The sequence below is a fragment of the Scatophagus argus genome, chromosome 6 (genome assembly GCF_020382885.2).
Source record: "Scatophagus argus isolate fScaArg1 chromosome 6, fScaArg1.pri, whole genome shotgun sequence".
Taxonomy (NCBI): Eukaryota; Metazoa; Chordata; class Actinopteri; family Scatophagidae; genus Scatophagus; species Scatophagus argus.
Genome location: NC_058498.1, coordinates 8,720,627 through 8,735,794, shown reverse-complemented (window position 1 = coordinate 8,735,794; position 15,168 = coordinate 8,720,627). Strand labels below are relative to the sequence as shown.

At 37.8% G+C, this 15,168-nt stretch overlaps 1 protein-coding gene across 2 annotated transcripts; it reads left to right on the top strand.

Annotated features, from left to right (window-relative positions):
- Positions 1-399: 399 nt before the first annotated feature.
- jak3 (Janus kinase 3 (a protein tyrosine kinase, leukocyte)) lies at positions 400-13,590 on the top strand. Of its 2 annotated transcripts, XM_046392307.1 has the most exons (24): positions 400-535; positions 1,950-2,156; positions 2,365-2,482; positions 2,944-3,061; positions 3,578-3,723; positions 3,917-4,220; positions 4,699-4,818; positions 4,939-5,096; positions 5,183-5,294; positions 5,912-6,092; positions 6,930-7,054; positions 7,240-7,371; positions 7,481-7,568; positions 7,951-8,075; positions 8,352-8,490; positions 8,699-8,850; positions 9,665-9,815; positions 10,135-10,262; positions 10,785-10,974; positions 11,085-11,209; positions 11,801-11,973; positions 12,396-12,513; positions 12,648-12,761; positions 12,862-13,590. In XM_046392307.1, exons 2-24 carry the CDS (start codon positions 1,958-1,960, stop codon positions 12,979-12,981), a joined length of 3,336 nt encoding a protein of 1,111 aa, XP_046248263.1. In that variant the 5' UTR covers positions 400-535; positions 1,950-1,957; the 3' UTR covers positions 12,982-13,590. The 2 variants fall into 2 exon arrangements, with proteins under 2 accessions (XP_046248263.1, XP_046248264.1); XM_046392308.1 differs by lacking the exon at positions 400-535 and having other exon boundaries at positions 1,249-2,156.
- Positions 13,591-15,168: the final 1,578 nt, after the last annotated feature.

Below are 15,168 nucleotides of genomic sequence, written 5' to 3'. Positions count from 1 at the left end.
AAAAAATCTAAACATGTAACAGGTTGTCATGGACCAGTGTGACTTGTAACAAAGGTTGGGTGGTGGTGCAAGAGGAAAGGCATTAAATATGTTGTGCTATAAGTCCATACAGAATTTTCAGCTGATCTAATCAGCTGTGGCCAAGCGAGGCAAAAACATTTAAATGTTTAATAGGTGAGGTCATATTTTCTCAAAGTTGATGTGAAGCAATTTGTAATCAACAGAAATGTGTGAACACACACACACCAACATATTCCCTAAAATTCCCTGATTCTTGTGAACAGTGAAACCTTTTGTGAAACATTTCAGCATTTAATCTTGTACATGCGTCAATTCAGTCAGTGGGAAGAAAACAGCTTGACAAAGATGACGAGAAACGACTGACTGTCTGAATCAGGAAATCCTATTGAACTTCCTGTCAGCACACACAGACACACACACACAAGAACAGCATAAACGCAGATGTCAAAAAAGACAATCCTGCTTTACAAGAACAAGTGATCGAGATGAGGACTTCTGCAGTACAAAGTTAAAGGTAACAATACCTTCAATAGCAATTATGATAAACATGATAATGATTATGATCTTCTAAAACGTAATCTAAAATGTTCATAGAAAGCGTTTATGCTGTTATGAAATGTTAAAGTTTCATTTTATATTGAGATGACTGACACTATGAGATGGAGATGTCTTAGCTAAAGCTGCTTTTCAACGTGAAACAATGTTGTGTATTATTACATATCATTATGCGATCGTAATTACTGAGTTCCTGATTCAGCTACAGCGCAACATGGTGAGCTGTTGCTTTTGATATCATGGGAATCCCCGCTAATTTACATTCGACATTTTAAAACATCATTCAGTCATGGTGGGAATTCTCTTCACATGTGATAACATACAAATTTTAGTTTATACAAATTTTTATACATGAATTACAGTAAATTTATTTACAGTTTGAATCTTAGCTGTGCTGATAGGTTTCCTTCTACAGCTTTGGTGGGGAATTCGGCAGTGGTGGAATATAACCAAATACATTTACATAAGCAGTATACAAGTAAAGTACAATCTTTGAGTGCTTGTACTTCACTAGTATTTTCATTTATGCTACTTTATACCATTCACTGAGAAAATATTAACTTTATTTCCACTATATTTAACAACTATAGGTTACTCTTAAGATTCAGATTTAGTAAGGACAACATCAATTTTAAAATATATATTGTTAGTTCCTTATTTTTGTTTTATTGGTACTTTTTAAAAAGACCTCAAAACTGACTTTTGGAATCATAACAAGAAGATGAGAGAGAGAAAAACAGGAGAAAGACAACGCCTGACACTGAATTCAGCTTTAAATTATATGTTTGCTTTTTCCCCTAGATAAAGAAATAAAGATCATTGTTAAGAAATGGCTGGCTAACATTTACTGTGGATACATGAGGAGCCAGTAAATCAAGGCTCATAAACAAAATAAAATTGATAAAATAAGAAGTAATTTATTTATTTATTTTTGTCATTTTATAAAGTCAGTCATTTAATTTGAGCCTTCAGGAAAACCAGCTGCAGTGGTGTAGTGAAGAGCTGCAGACATCACAACATGTTCATGTTTATTACAAGTACTGTTTGTGTGTGATGTTTCGTGAAAGTGTCACATGGGGAAAATGTGAACACTCGAGCACTCGATTTCAGTTTTACAGCATTATCAGCTCCTATGGGCAGAAATTATTTTCCAAATGCAACTTTAGCAAACCTCGGTGCAAATATTGCTTTATTTTCATGAAATTTTTAATATTTTATCATACTTAAGCAAGTGCATTACCTCTGAAAAAGAGGGTTATCCAACAATTTCATTTGCACCTGAAACTGCTAATATTATGTCACTCCAATCTAAGTATCAGTTTCCTTTTACAGTTAACTGAAAATAAGTACATGTCTGTTGACTTGGTCCTCAGAAGTACCCATGGATCTCAGTGAGGAGGAGTCAGCCCCTCTGGTGATGAGGGACCGGGGAGGCAGCCAGAGGTCCAGTTCTAGCACTGCTCTCTCTTTACAAGTACACCTCTACTTCTTACCAACCACGAAAGATGCTACAACAATACACATTTCACCTGGCCAAATCTCTGCTGAAAATGTCTGTATCCATGCAGGCAAAAAATGTGGTAAGATTATGACGGGCAAGTCATGAGTCTTTTGGCTAAAACCAAAGTTTTTGTGTTAAATAAACGGCACCACATGATGTGTTTTATATTCAAATATTTAACATTTATCTCATGCAGATGTAAATTTATTGGCGTCTTGTTGGGAAAAGTCATGATAGCTTCTTCTGGTCAGTCTTGCTGTGATGATGTATGTGATCTCTTTCTCCAGGAATCTTACCAGTGTACCTAAGCCTTTTTGGTTTGGCATCTTCCGATCTCTCATTTTGGTACCCTCCATCACACATTTTCAATACAGAAGAAAACTTACAAGTACACTTTAGAGTCAGGTATGTGAAAAATAACTGGAATGGGTTGTAACTAACCTGTAAGAAAATCAAATAGAGGCAAATAAGATCAGGAATGTTTTTAGGATACTGTTAATCAAAAATAGACTGATTGTCATCCTTGTAAAATCTGTTTGGCAAATGAGGTATCTTCAAATGAAAATAAACAAAACTATTCTTATTCTTTGCGGGTATTTTACAGAGAGGTGGAACAGAACAAAGTTTCACATTTTACTGACTTCTTGCACTTCATTTTACCTGTTCCAAAAGATAAAATCTCTTAAATTTCTCGGTGAATTGTCTTTGGGAAGACCAAAAATGACGAATATTGTTACTGAACTATCATGTTCAAAGCAACATGCAGAAGCCCTGTCATACATTCAATTTTAAGAAGGTGAATATGCACATTTCAAGTGGTTAAATTTGTCATACTCTCATGAGTAACAGACATGTTTGGCATGCAGGTTTTTCTTTGGAAATTGGTGTGGACAAGGACCAAGAACATCATCTCGCTACAGTCTGACCAGAGGCACAATCAGTCCAGTGATTGACTACAGTGTCATTGATTATCTCTTTGCTCAGGTACAATATGTAGAAGTTCAAAATGTGCTATTTTTTGACCCATCATGATAGATAGGCCTAATTTCATAGCATATTCATTTTAATTCAGTACAATGTATATTTCTGGTGTTATTTGTAATTTATTTAGATGTAAATCAGCAATATTCTTGTTGTGTTATGTATTTTTTCAGTTCATTGTCATTTATTCATAAAGTCTGAAAAATCTTTAGCACATTAAATTTTAAACACTGGCATTATGTGTGGGACAACTCATGAACTGCTGTACAAAGCAAAGAATGATCGCATCAAGCACAAGTACAAAAAGGTTCTTTTGATGAAAGTGAAGTTTTGACTCACCCAACCCATGAAGTTTCTTTTGAGATACAGTAAGAGCTAGAAAGCAAAAGTACACTGAGAAGGAAATTTTATGTGCTTCAAACTGCTACAAGTGCCACTTGTTTTGAATATTGTGTCAAACAGTTAAATGACTGCATATGTCAAACACTATGTCTGTTATTGATTTCTTTTGGTTCTCAGCTGCGAAGTGACTTTATTGCAAGTGAGGCAGGGGTGTCTCCTCCTTTGAGTGCCCAAGAGGACTGTCTTGGTCTAGCAGTGCTGGACTTGTGGAGAATGGCAAAAGAGCGCCATCAGAGTGTAAAAGAGCTATGCAAGGCTGTCAGGTAGTCACTTTTGGATATTTCAGTTTTTGCAAACCACACCTCCAGTTAAAGCTTAAACAGTCAAGAACTTTGTAGAGTTACATTTTTCTCTTTCACAAATAGAACAACTTTCTTACATTTCCTTTTAAATGATTTGTTATTATTGGTGTTGTTTGCAGCCATAGGAACAACTTCTGTACTCTTCTTCTTTTAGCTACAAATCATGTCTTCCGAAGTCACATCGCCATGACATACAGAAACGAAGCCGGCTGGAGCGTTATCGAATCCGAAACACCCTCAAGCGTTTTTTAAAGAAGCTTGGCAGCTGCTCTGTAGATGAATGCAGCTTGAAGCTCAAGTACCTGATTGAACTGGCTGGCATTGTACCTACTCTGGGAAGTGAAATCTTTCAAGTGAACCCCTCTTCCTCCCATTCGAATTCAGCTTTCTCTCTCCTGCGGGTCGCTGGGGTGACTGGAATTCAAATCGCTGAAAGTTGTCAAGCTGATGGTGCTCTGGTATGAACAACTCATGCTTGGAAGGGACTGAGGCATTGTTATTAGCTAGTCCTTCTTTCCTATAAATAACATGTCTGCTACCCTGTTTCATCAAGTATTTGCCTGATTATGCTTATATGGAAAGCACTGCCTATTATATTGCCTTCTCCTGGAACTCTTCCAGGGGAAATCTTAAGATCTCACCTGGCAAACCCAAGGTTTCTCCCTTGATAGCACCATCCTTCATTGAAGGATCTGGTAGCTTCAGCTCAGCTAATGACATTGGTCTACAAGTTCATACTACAAAGTAATATAAAAGTTTTCTTATATCTTGTTTAATGTCCCCTGTTGTTGTTGTTGTATTTATGATGATTTTATTTGACTCTTTTAAAGGGTTAATATGCAAAATGTAACCCCACATGCTTCCATAGTCACACTCCCCACCCAACAATTAAGAGACACACTTTTAAATAAATAACTGGAATATCTTTTTTTGCAGTGGCAGACCTTCTGTGATTTCAAAGAAATCATTGACATCAGTATAAAAAGGCCTTGCCATGAGCAGGCTCCCCATGACAGCAGGATGGTGACAATAACCTGCAAAGATGACAGATGCTTGGTAAAGGACACATCTTCCATATCATTATTTTCTTTTAATATTATTCATTTTGTCCCAGAATATAATATTATCATTTGATATAACATGTGCATGTCTATTTATTACTAAATTGCCCTACAGGAAGCCAAGTTCCAGAGTCTAAAGGAAGCACTTTCATTTGTGTCACTTGTTGATGGCTATTTCAGACTGACCACAGACTCCAGCCACTACTTCTGTCAAGACATTGCCCCTCCAAGTCTTATGGAGGGGATCAGAAACCATTGTCATGGTCCAATCACGTGAGTCAGTTTGCTAAATACTGAATCCAAAGCAGTCATTCACATGCACCTGTTTTAGATATTTCCTTCATGTCTTGTTTGATCAGATCAGAGTTTGCAGTCAACAAGCTGAAAAAGTCAGGATTTAAAGGTGGAACGTTCCTTCTGCGGCAGAGTCCCAAGGACTATGACAACTTCTTTCTCACTGTTTGTGTTCAGGTAAAGGTCGCCGTTCAAGCTGATTTAATTGTTACTTTGGAGATTTAATCTGTGCTCATTTTGATGTAGGCTAATTCAAGCACTAGATGACACAGGTTGCTGTTGCAATTGTAAAAGTTTAAAGCCAGACTATGCTGAATTTTTTGCTTGCTGTTTGCTAGAGGAATACAGTTGATTGTTGAGTCTCATTACCAGGTTGACAAATAGCCACTCAAAGCGCCGATATTCAAATTTTTTATCGCTCTCGAGAATTGCTGATATCCAAAACTCTGTAAACACAGCATATTACTAATACAAATATAGCAGATGGCAGAGTTTCACTACAATACACTTCTGTTGCATCATGAGTGATAACTGAAGGGATTATTTTTGTTTGAGTCTGTACATTTTTAGGAAAATCCTGAATAGTGTACCTTTTAACTCTATGCAGATGATAGACAAATTTTTCTATATGTTGTTTCTGTGCAGAGACAAATTTGTGAGAGAAGCATATTATCCAAAAGCCATTCCCATACTTTTTTTGTATTTACAATATTTACACAGATCAAAGTGTGTACAGTCCAATTTCTGAAACCTACTTGAGAATGTTTTTTAATGTAATATTTATATTTCTCCAGACTCCTCTTGGACTTGATTATAAAGACTGTCTCATTATAAAGAATGAGCACTACACTCTTCCCGGTGTCCATAAAACATTCTCCAGCTTGAGAGAGCTCACGAGCCATTACCAGCATAACAAGCTGTTACTAGCTGAAGTCCCTGTGAAGTTGGCCCGCTGCTGTCCACCTCGACCACAAGGTGTGTTTCCCATATCATGGATGTCATGATCGATCACGATGATGTTAGCAAATGATTCCATTCTGGTTTTATTTACTTTTTCATAGGGTGCCAACCTATTTGGAATAAGGGTTGTATGCTATAGTTTTACATACTGTGGTTTGTCATTTAAATAACCACTGTCGCAATACATGACTTGGTCGTTGTCATTTTTTAAATTCACAGGTTTTGTGACAGTCAATGTACCAAACAGACAAAAATCCAAATTCACCAATATTAAGAGAACTTAACCTTATGTTTACACCCTCACTAGTGTCACTAGTGTTTACATTTTTGTGCATGTAAACATTGTGTCCAAGAACTGTATCCATGTTTGAGAAAGCCAGTTATGTGTTGTGTTATTGTGAAAGAAACCAGCATACAGTTGCAAATGGATTATAAACACTTCATCCAGGTTTCTGAACATTCTAAGTAACATGGTAGTTAAACAAAGAAACAGACAAAAGTATATTAAATAAACTACAGTATATCTATTAAATATCTTAATTTTTTGCTTTAACTGAGATAAGCGCCTTCACCTGATGTTGTCTTTTTACTGTCCCCTTTAACTTACTGATTTTCAATTGTATATTACCTATTTTTTTATCTTAACCCTTCACCATTTTTCTATTTATATTTTGTTTATCACTTTCTATTTGTATACAATTTGTTGGTTTTGTTTTTAATGATTGTTAAGCACTTTGGTAACTTGGTTTTTGAAAGGTGCTATATAAATAAAGCTATTATTATTATTATCATTATTATTATTATCTGTACAACCTTCATAGAATGTTAACATGTTTCCTGCTGTTCATATAGAGCTCACAAATCTGATCATCATGCGCAACAGCAGCTCTGTAGAGGCTCAAGGGTCCCCAGTACCCGAAAGGAACAAATTCAGTCACATCCAGTTCCAGATGATCAAATATGAAGACTTGAAATGGGTGAGTGTTTGACTCCAAATGTTTTGGTATCAACTCTATTTTTATTGCTCTCTTTTCAGTTCTTCTACTACATTAATACTACTCTTGCTCCAACTAATCCTGCCAACCTAATCTAAAAGGTACTGAAATATAAACTATGCTGGATAAAACTTTTAAGTAGCTTCTGCATTTATTTTTCCTGTCAGGGTGAAAGCCTTGGACAGGGATCTTTCACTCGAATTTTCAAAGGCTATAAAACAGACATTCGTGATGGGGAAAAACAAATGACAGAAGTTTTCCTGAAAGAGCTGGATTTCAGTCACAAAAACTGCTGGGAGGTGGGTTTCTTCGGATTCAAATACACAAAAATGTTAAGGATTTTTGTGACGTAATATGTTAACTTTAACATTATATGTACATTGTTTTCTTGCCTTTGCCTTCTCTTAGTCATTCTTTGAAGCTGCCAGCTTGATGAGTCAGATTTCACACAAACACCTCCTCCTTGTGTATGGTGTTAGTGTTCATAGAATGAAAAGTAAGTCAAATCAAATTGCAGGGCTTTCTAGACTATCCCTTTTTTTGCTATGGTTTGAAGATTGTTTTCTTCTTGATTTAAAATGGCTAATGTGCTTTATGCTTTCATTGTTTATCTAAGATTCAGATCTAAGAGATTGAAATCAGACTATATTTGGTTAACTTTAACTTGGTAGAGGTAAAAGTATTTACAGGCTCTGTTCCTGTAAAATTCACAGTACAAGTATGTGCAACCAACAAAAACAAAATGACCTAAATGAAGGAATTAACGAATCAGTAAATCCTCATGTGAACTCGACTCAGTCCTTTGTCTGTGGGCGAGCATTTCTTTGTGTTTGGTTTCGAAGTACAGCTGTAGAAACAAATCTCGCTGTGCCTTACAGACATCATGGTGCAGGAGTTTGTCAAGTATGGAGCCCTTGACCTTTACTTGAAGAGAGGGAGACCTGTATCAGTGAGCTGGAAACTTGACGTAGCCAAACAGCTTGCATCTGTGCTAATCTTTCTGGTAAGATCTACTTTCTGATTTAGAGTTTTACCAGGTCTTGCAAAATGGTAGGGCAAAAATCCAGTCTGCAAAAAGATTTATCAAATTTTAGTCATGTTAAATATAAAATGTAGATGTGGTTCTTCAATTGTAGAAATCTATTACAGATAAAAAACAAAAACCAAATTTCTGCCCTGTATGACATTTTGTATAGCCTGCTCAATTTGATTCCGAAAATTTATCCGTACTGATGCCCACATTATAATGAGTCAACATTAACACATAGATGTCTTGCAGGAAGAAAAGAACATGGTTCATGGGAACATTTGTGCAAAAAATCTGCTGCTGGCCCGAGAAGGTGACCCATCACAGGGAAGCTCTCCGTTTATCAAGCTTAGTGACCCAGGCATCAGTGTGGTCATGCTGGAAAAGAATGGTAAATTAAGGAGGACACTCCAAACCCTCTGTAACCATGTCTGATACCATCAGGTCCATTTAGAGTACATATACTGTATATAACAGTCAGGCAACAGAAGGAAAGATATCTGATGAATGATGCTGAAGGTGTAACGCATTTGAAATACTATTTTGACATTATTTGTGCATATATCAATATGTCCATCTGTGTGGTGTTTTGCTTTTAGTGATCCTCGACAGGATCCCCTGGGTGGCCCCTGAGATACTGGAGACCCCAGATAACATGACTCTGGAGTGCGATAAGTGGAGCTTTGGTGCCACTGTGTGGGAAATTTTCAACAGTGGGAACAACCCGCTGCAAGGCTGGGAGCTGGACAAGGTACTGCCTCTTGCAGCTGAACACTTGACAGGGTAACAGGCTGTTAAATTAGTGTACAGTAAAGCCCAAAAATGCATTTAATGAAAGCTGAACACCCCTTGCCCACTTGCCACTTAGCCACCACTTACCCCCCATTTAAGTACCACTAGTCTGAGGGTGTTGTTTCATTTGGATTGTCTTGATGCTATTATCAGCGTCTCAATGCAAATGATACATTCTGGCAGAGGACCTGTCCCATTGCTCAATAAAACTAAAGTAAAGATAACTCTAGAGATAAGGCCTTAGTTTCATTTTGGCAGTTTTATACTTCTCAGCCATGTTGTTTCATTCACAAAATACTAAAAAGTACTGGTGATCCAACTTCAGCCTACAGACCCCAGGTTGGAAACCACTGCATTAAACTGCAGTCATTAATATATCAATGGCTGCATTTATTAAATTTTATCAAATTTGAGTCATGTTTAATATAAAGTGTAGATGCCTATATATAGGCATTTGAGGACTACAGAAAAAGGAAAATGCATTTTTCCTCAACTCTTCAACTTTGTCCTAAAGAACTGACATCTATGGGACACCTGAATCAAGATGCAGCAGAAATTATTCTTTTTACACCATCTTTTTAACATCACACTTCACTAGGTGAAGTGACACAAGCTGACTAAACAGCTTGACCAAAAGATGAAAAGAATATTCTCAGATTCCTGCAAACAGAAAAAAACACATAAACAGCAAAATACATAAATGACAAGTGTAGGATAGTAAATAAAAGCTCTGATACAGTGAATGATGCGAGCTACTGATGTGTTTCCTGTAGAAGCAGCTGTTTTATGAGACCTTCCAGCAGCTGCCTCCCTCCCAGTGGACAGAGCTGGCTGATCTGATCAGTCAGTGTATGGACTACCAGGCAGCCTTCAGACCTTCCTCTCACAGTATTATTCGCCAACTCAACAGTCTGATCACATCAGGTACTCGTGTGTAACACTACTCAGTTGGCAGTGAATATAGACAATATGACATAAATGTTTCTTTATGATACCTCAAGGTATCATGAATGAATATAAAATGAGTGCTGACAAGTCTATCAAAGATTTTGTTTAGGATTTCAGCAATTTGAATGCTAAAATGGTTTTCTTCAAAATCAGATACCCATTGTTTGCACAAGCTAATTATGCCCTCCTGTTTGGTCTTGAATATCAGAATTTGTTAGTGAACTCTGACTCAAGCTATTCATTTACATCAGAAAACCAAAAGCCATAACTGAGAAGCTTTCTTCTTTCATGGCAGACTATGTGATACTGCACGCCACTGAGCCTGTCACACAGAGCCCGGTTTGGAAAGTCCTCAACCCTGATCAACACAGCCAGACAGTGTTTGAAGAGAGACACCTACGCTACATCTCCCCTCTGGGAAAAGTACGTCTGCACTCAACAGACAACATAATGCAAAGCTCTTTGTTCCAGCCAGTGCAATTCAGTGACCATGAACTTATATTTTGAGGTATTACATACCCATGGTAGCAGTGAGTTCCTCACCTACTGTGCTACGTCAATGTTTGTATGCATGTATAGACAATTGATGAGAAAGATTCACATTAACCCTTGAACTATCACCAAGAATTCATTTGCTGTGCCCAAGACATGGTGTTTAAAGGACAACCTGATAAATAAAGAGAGCAGAGCAGATTGATATGAGGACAGACAGGAAATATGAATCAAGATTCTGTTGCTGCCTTGCTTCTTGCCTCAAATGATTTCAAAATCATAATTTAGTGTACTGTTCAGCTGTGATAAAGCTTCTCACAAGGTTGCCATGTTGAAAAAGGATTCAGGTAAGACAGAGAGGGATTCATGGCCAGCCTGACTATCAAAACAAAAACCAAAGGAGGTCATTTTAAATTCCCTGACCAACAACTGAGTGGCTCAAAACTTTTCCAGGGAAACTTTGGCAGCGTTGAACTTTGCCGTTATGACCCGCTGGGTGACAACACTGGTGAGCTGGTTGCTGTGAAAAAGTTGCAGCCCAACAAGCAGTCAACCATGGAAGACTTCAAGAAGGAGGTCAACACCCTCAGTGTTTTTCACAACGACTACATCGTCAAATACAGAGGAGTCTGCTACAGCATGGGTAATAAAAACACTCATTGGAAAAATTATGTATAAAATGAGACAAGTAGAAGTGCCTTCGCAGTTTGGAAAGTTTTCCTCTCCATGATTTTAATGTTTGCATGTTCACAGGTCGTCTCAGCATGAGTTTGGTGATGGAGTACCTGCCCTATGGCAGCCTCATTGGTTACTTGGAGAACAAACGACATAGCGTCAACACGTGGCGGATGTTGCTTTTTGCTTCTCAGATCTGTAAGGTAATAATCAGACATATGAGCTATACTCCTGCATATGGTTCCCATCATGAAATTCAACTCATTTTCATTTAATTATTGGTTGACAAAATCTTGCAATTTTTACACTGATTATTATCACCTTTAAGTACTGTGTCTTCTTAAATATGTATTCAGACACTGATGTTGGACCAAAAGGCCTGGCTCGTAATCTCCATTCCAGTTTATCCCAAAGGTTCTTCCACACCAAACTCATCCAACCATGTCTTTATGGAGCTTTGCTCTGTGCATTGGGGTACAGTCATGTTGGAATAGAAAAGGACCTTCCCCAAACTGCTCCCACAAAGTTGGAAGCATAGCATTGTCCAAAATGTCTTGGTATGCTGAAGCATTAAGATTTCCCTTCACTGGAAGTAAGGGGCCGAGCCCAAATCCTGAAAAACAGTCCCATACCACACCTGAATTCAATATTAAAGAGGTATTTCTGATACTTGTTTGAGGCTCTCTGCAGGAAGATCTCATCTTGTGGCTCCCTGAATTCATTTTCACCATCTGAAAGATAGTACCAAAGGTCGATTTCTTTTTCTCCTGTTTTGTTGTTTTAAAATTTGCCAGGGGATGGAGTATCTGCAGTCCCTTCGTTATGTGCACAGAGACCTCGCAGCCAGAAATATCCTTGTGGCCAGTGAGTCGCTGGTGAAAATCGCTGATTTTGGGCTGACCAAGATTATTCCTTTTGACAAGGAATACTACCGAGTCACGCAGCCTGGAGAGAGCCCCATCTTCTGGTAGATTGCCTTGTATTTGAAAACTCTAATACTACTCTAATAGTGCACAAATCTATAACTTGTTGCAGTTTTGTCAAGCCTGCTGCAAAATTGCTGAAAACTTGCTGCAAAGATCCTGAGGACCATCAAGTGAAAGCCTCCTTTTTGTTTGAACTTAGCTAACTGGTTCTAGTTTTTTCCTGTCTTTACACTAAGCTAAACTAACTGGCTGCAGACTGCAGCCTGATATTTACTGGACAGATGTGAGAGGGTTGTCAGTCTTCTCATCTACCTCTCTTTCCAAAATGTCACACGTTGCTGTTTTGACTCATTTTCATAAAAGCCAGCCTGTTGTGTTGTAGAAAATGCTTTAGCTGAAGATTAACTTGTGTTCAGTTCATGTATGTCTACTTGACCATACACTGCTTGTCTGTCTAATGCAGGTATGCTCCAGAGTCCATCACTGAGTTCAAATTCTCCCACAAGTCAGATGTCTGGAGTTTTGGAGTCGTTCTGCACGAGCTCTTCTCCTACTGTGACGTTAACTCAAACCCAAAACGAGTAAGAAGGTTTATCATGAACTTATACGAACAACATTTCAAAGTTTGTAACTTATGCAGAATTGTTTATTCAAACTGAAACATTGTTTTTGGTTTTCCTTTTATTAAATGTTTCATTAATGTCACCTTTTTTAGCTATGTATGCAGGAGATTGGATATAATGTGCAGAGTCCAACCATTTCAATACATCTGGCAAATATTCTGAAGACTGGCTGGAGGTTGCCAGCTCCTCCGAATTGCCCGCCCAAGGTATGGTCACTCCGTTTGGGTCAATTTTCAGAAAGAGAGTGAGATTAAACATCTCACAGCAAAACAGCTAATTAGATGTTTTTCCTCATTCTAACACCAGGTGTACAGGATGATGAAAGGGTGCTGGGCGTACGATTTCAATGAACGGCCGAGTTTCACCAGCCTGGGAGACCAAATCGAGACTATCATGCCAGACGAGAGAGAGAACCTTAAAGGTTGACAATTTCAGTTATGTCCCAATTTAGACTGAGTTCAGATAGACACCCTGACAACACACACATCAATCACCAACACTCAAACATGAAAGCATTCACAGACTGACAACAGAATTTCAGCAGTGTTGGGCACTCATAAGTCTTATCCGGACCATTCCCTAAGGACAGCCAGAAAGCTCTAGAAATAATACATTAAAAGAGTCAAATCAAATCTCCCTGATGACTTAGACAGCTACTTAATGTCCAAGATTTTTGTATAGTACATTTCATCATACTTTCTTATAGTCAAATATCAGTTTAACTGAGAACTCAACTGAAACCAGTGTCCAATACAGAATAGTATCCTCAAAGTAAAATGTTTAAATATCAATATGTGTACTGTAAATAATTCTATTATGTTGGTAATAAAAAAAAAAAGATCTGAAGCTCTGAAGGATATTTGTTTTATGAAAATGTATTGATAAAAAATATATTTTGCATTTAATATTTTCGTTTCTGCATTTGTGCTGTGATAATGTGATCTTACAGTGAAGAATTTATTGTATTTTGAATTCTTTTTCACATATGTTATTATGCTTATAATCAATAAATTTTGTGGGAGTATGGTTTAGAAATGTTTAGTGAATTAATTGACTGAACTAAATGAATGCAGCTCTTTGAAATCCCTAAGGTACTGATAATTGTAAACACAACACAAAGAAAGAATTTATGTTCTTTGAAAATAATACGTTGAGCTGATGATGAGCTAATGATGATCAAAAAATTGATATCCCACAACCGACACACGGAGCAGACTGTCTGTTGACCAATGACTTAAGGTCTATACAAGGGACTGGCAGAATACTTCTAGAGCAGAGTGGCTGAGCTGGAGCTGAGCATGGACACAAAGATCAAATGAACTGAACTGACCTGAACTGAGGCGCATGGAAAATGACAGATAGCGTGAGAACAAACATGTTTCATGTTAATGAATGAGTCACTCTTTCGATACAGCAGGCAGATGGTTGAGTTGATGAAGATATCTGACTCAGCTGTGTTTGTGGGAAGCCACCAGGAGGCCACACCCAGCTCTGAGCACACAGACACACACACACACACACACACATGCACACATGCACGCACGCACACACACACGCACACATGCTCACTCATGTTTCCATCACTTCTGGGGACATTACATCACATACTTACATTCATTTCCTAGAGACTTTACCACCACCTAACCATAGCACCCTAATATTTAATGATTTCAGTTGTGGGGTCCACTGTGTAAACAGATTTTTGTCCCCACAACTACAGGAATATGTGCACACGCACACACACACACACACACAAACACACACAACACAGGCACACAGAGGGACAGGTAGAGAAGACAAATGAGAACACAAGGTATAATAAGGCTCTAATGCTTAATCCTGACAGATTGCCTGCTTCTGCCACAAGTCCCTCAGTCATGATAACAGGAAGTGGATTGTTAAAAAATATTTTTTGAATGTGAGGTTATGTAAATATTTTCTAAAATTTGCATTATTTTTCTAAAATATCAAAGGTCAAATCAAATATCAGAGGTGAGCACAGAGCATACCAGACAACTGGACGCCAGCTTTCTGCTAACAAGAGCCTGCACTATCGTTTGTTTCCTGTGACATACATATAAGTTATGGATATTGTCCAGAAACTGTGCATGCTTGTTACAGTTGTTTATCTTTGGACAGCATAGTCAGCACAGTCCCTTCATTAAAAGTCATCTTAGTCTTTTTGGTTTACTTGGCTGAGTGACACTCTGGGTTTAGGATTGGATATGAATAAGGTGCGATGTGGTTTCAATTCAACATCTGATTCATATATCTGATCTCATTAATGGCTATAGCTTCAGATCTGAAAGGCATCATTCTTCTCATCTGGCAAGAGAGTGAACAGGTACAGTATATTTCCCAGTTTTGTGAAGAAACAGGATTTTAATGACATGTCCGTGGTTTCAAAATCTGTTGATGAAATAAAATGATCTGCTGACATGTACAATATGAAGACACTGAAAGTGAGGCAACAAAATTTAATATTCAACCATCATTAATTCCATTACTCATACCAGCCATGTTACTTCTGGGACATGTTGTCCATGAAAAATGCCACTTTCATGACTCTATGGACAGCAATGTCTGTTTGTCCACTTTGATCAAGACTGAAAT

Excerpts from the sequence above, each read along its gene's own strand:
- jak3 (XM_046392307.1), top strand. The coding sequence starts at position 1,958 with ATGGATCTCAGTGAGGAGGAGTCAGCCCCTCTGGTGATGAGGGACCGG. Across the intron at positions 2,483-2,943 it reads CAAGTACACTTTAGAGTCAG|GTTTTTCTTTGGAAATTGGT; the intron begins GTATGTGAAAAA and ends TTTGGCATGCAG. Across the intron at positions 7,569-7,950 it reads TAGTGTTCATAGAATGAAAA|ACATCATGGTGCAGGAGTTT; the intron begins GTAAGTCAAATC and ends TGTGCCTTACAG.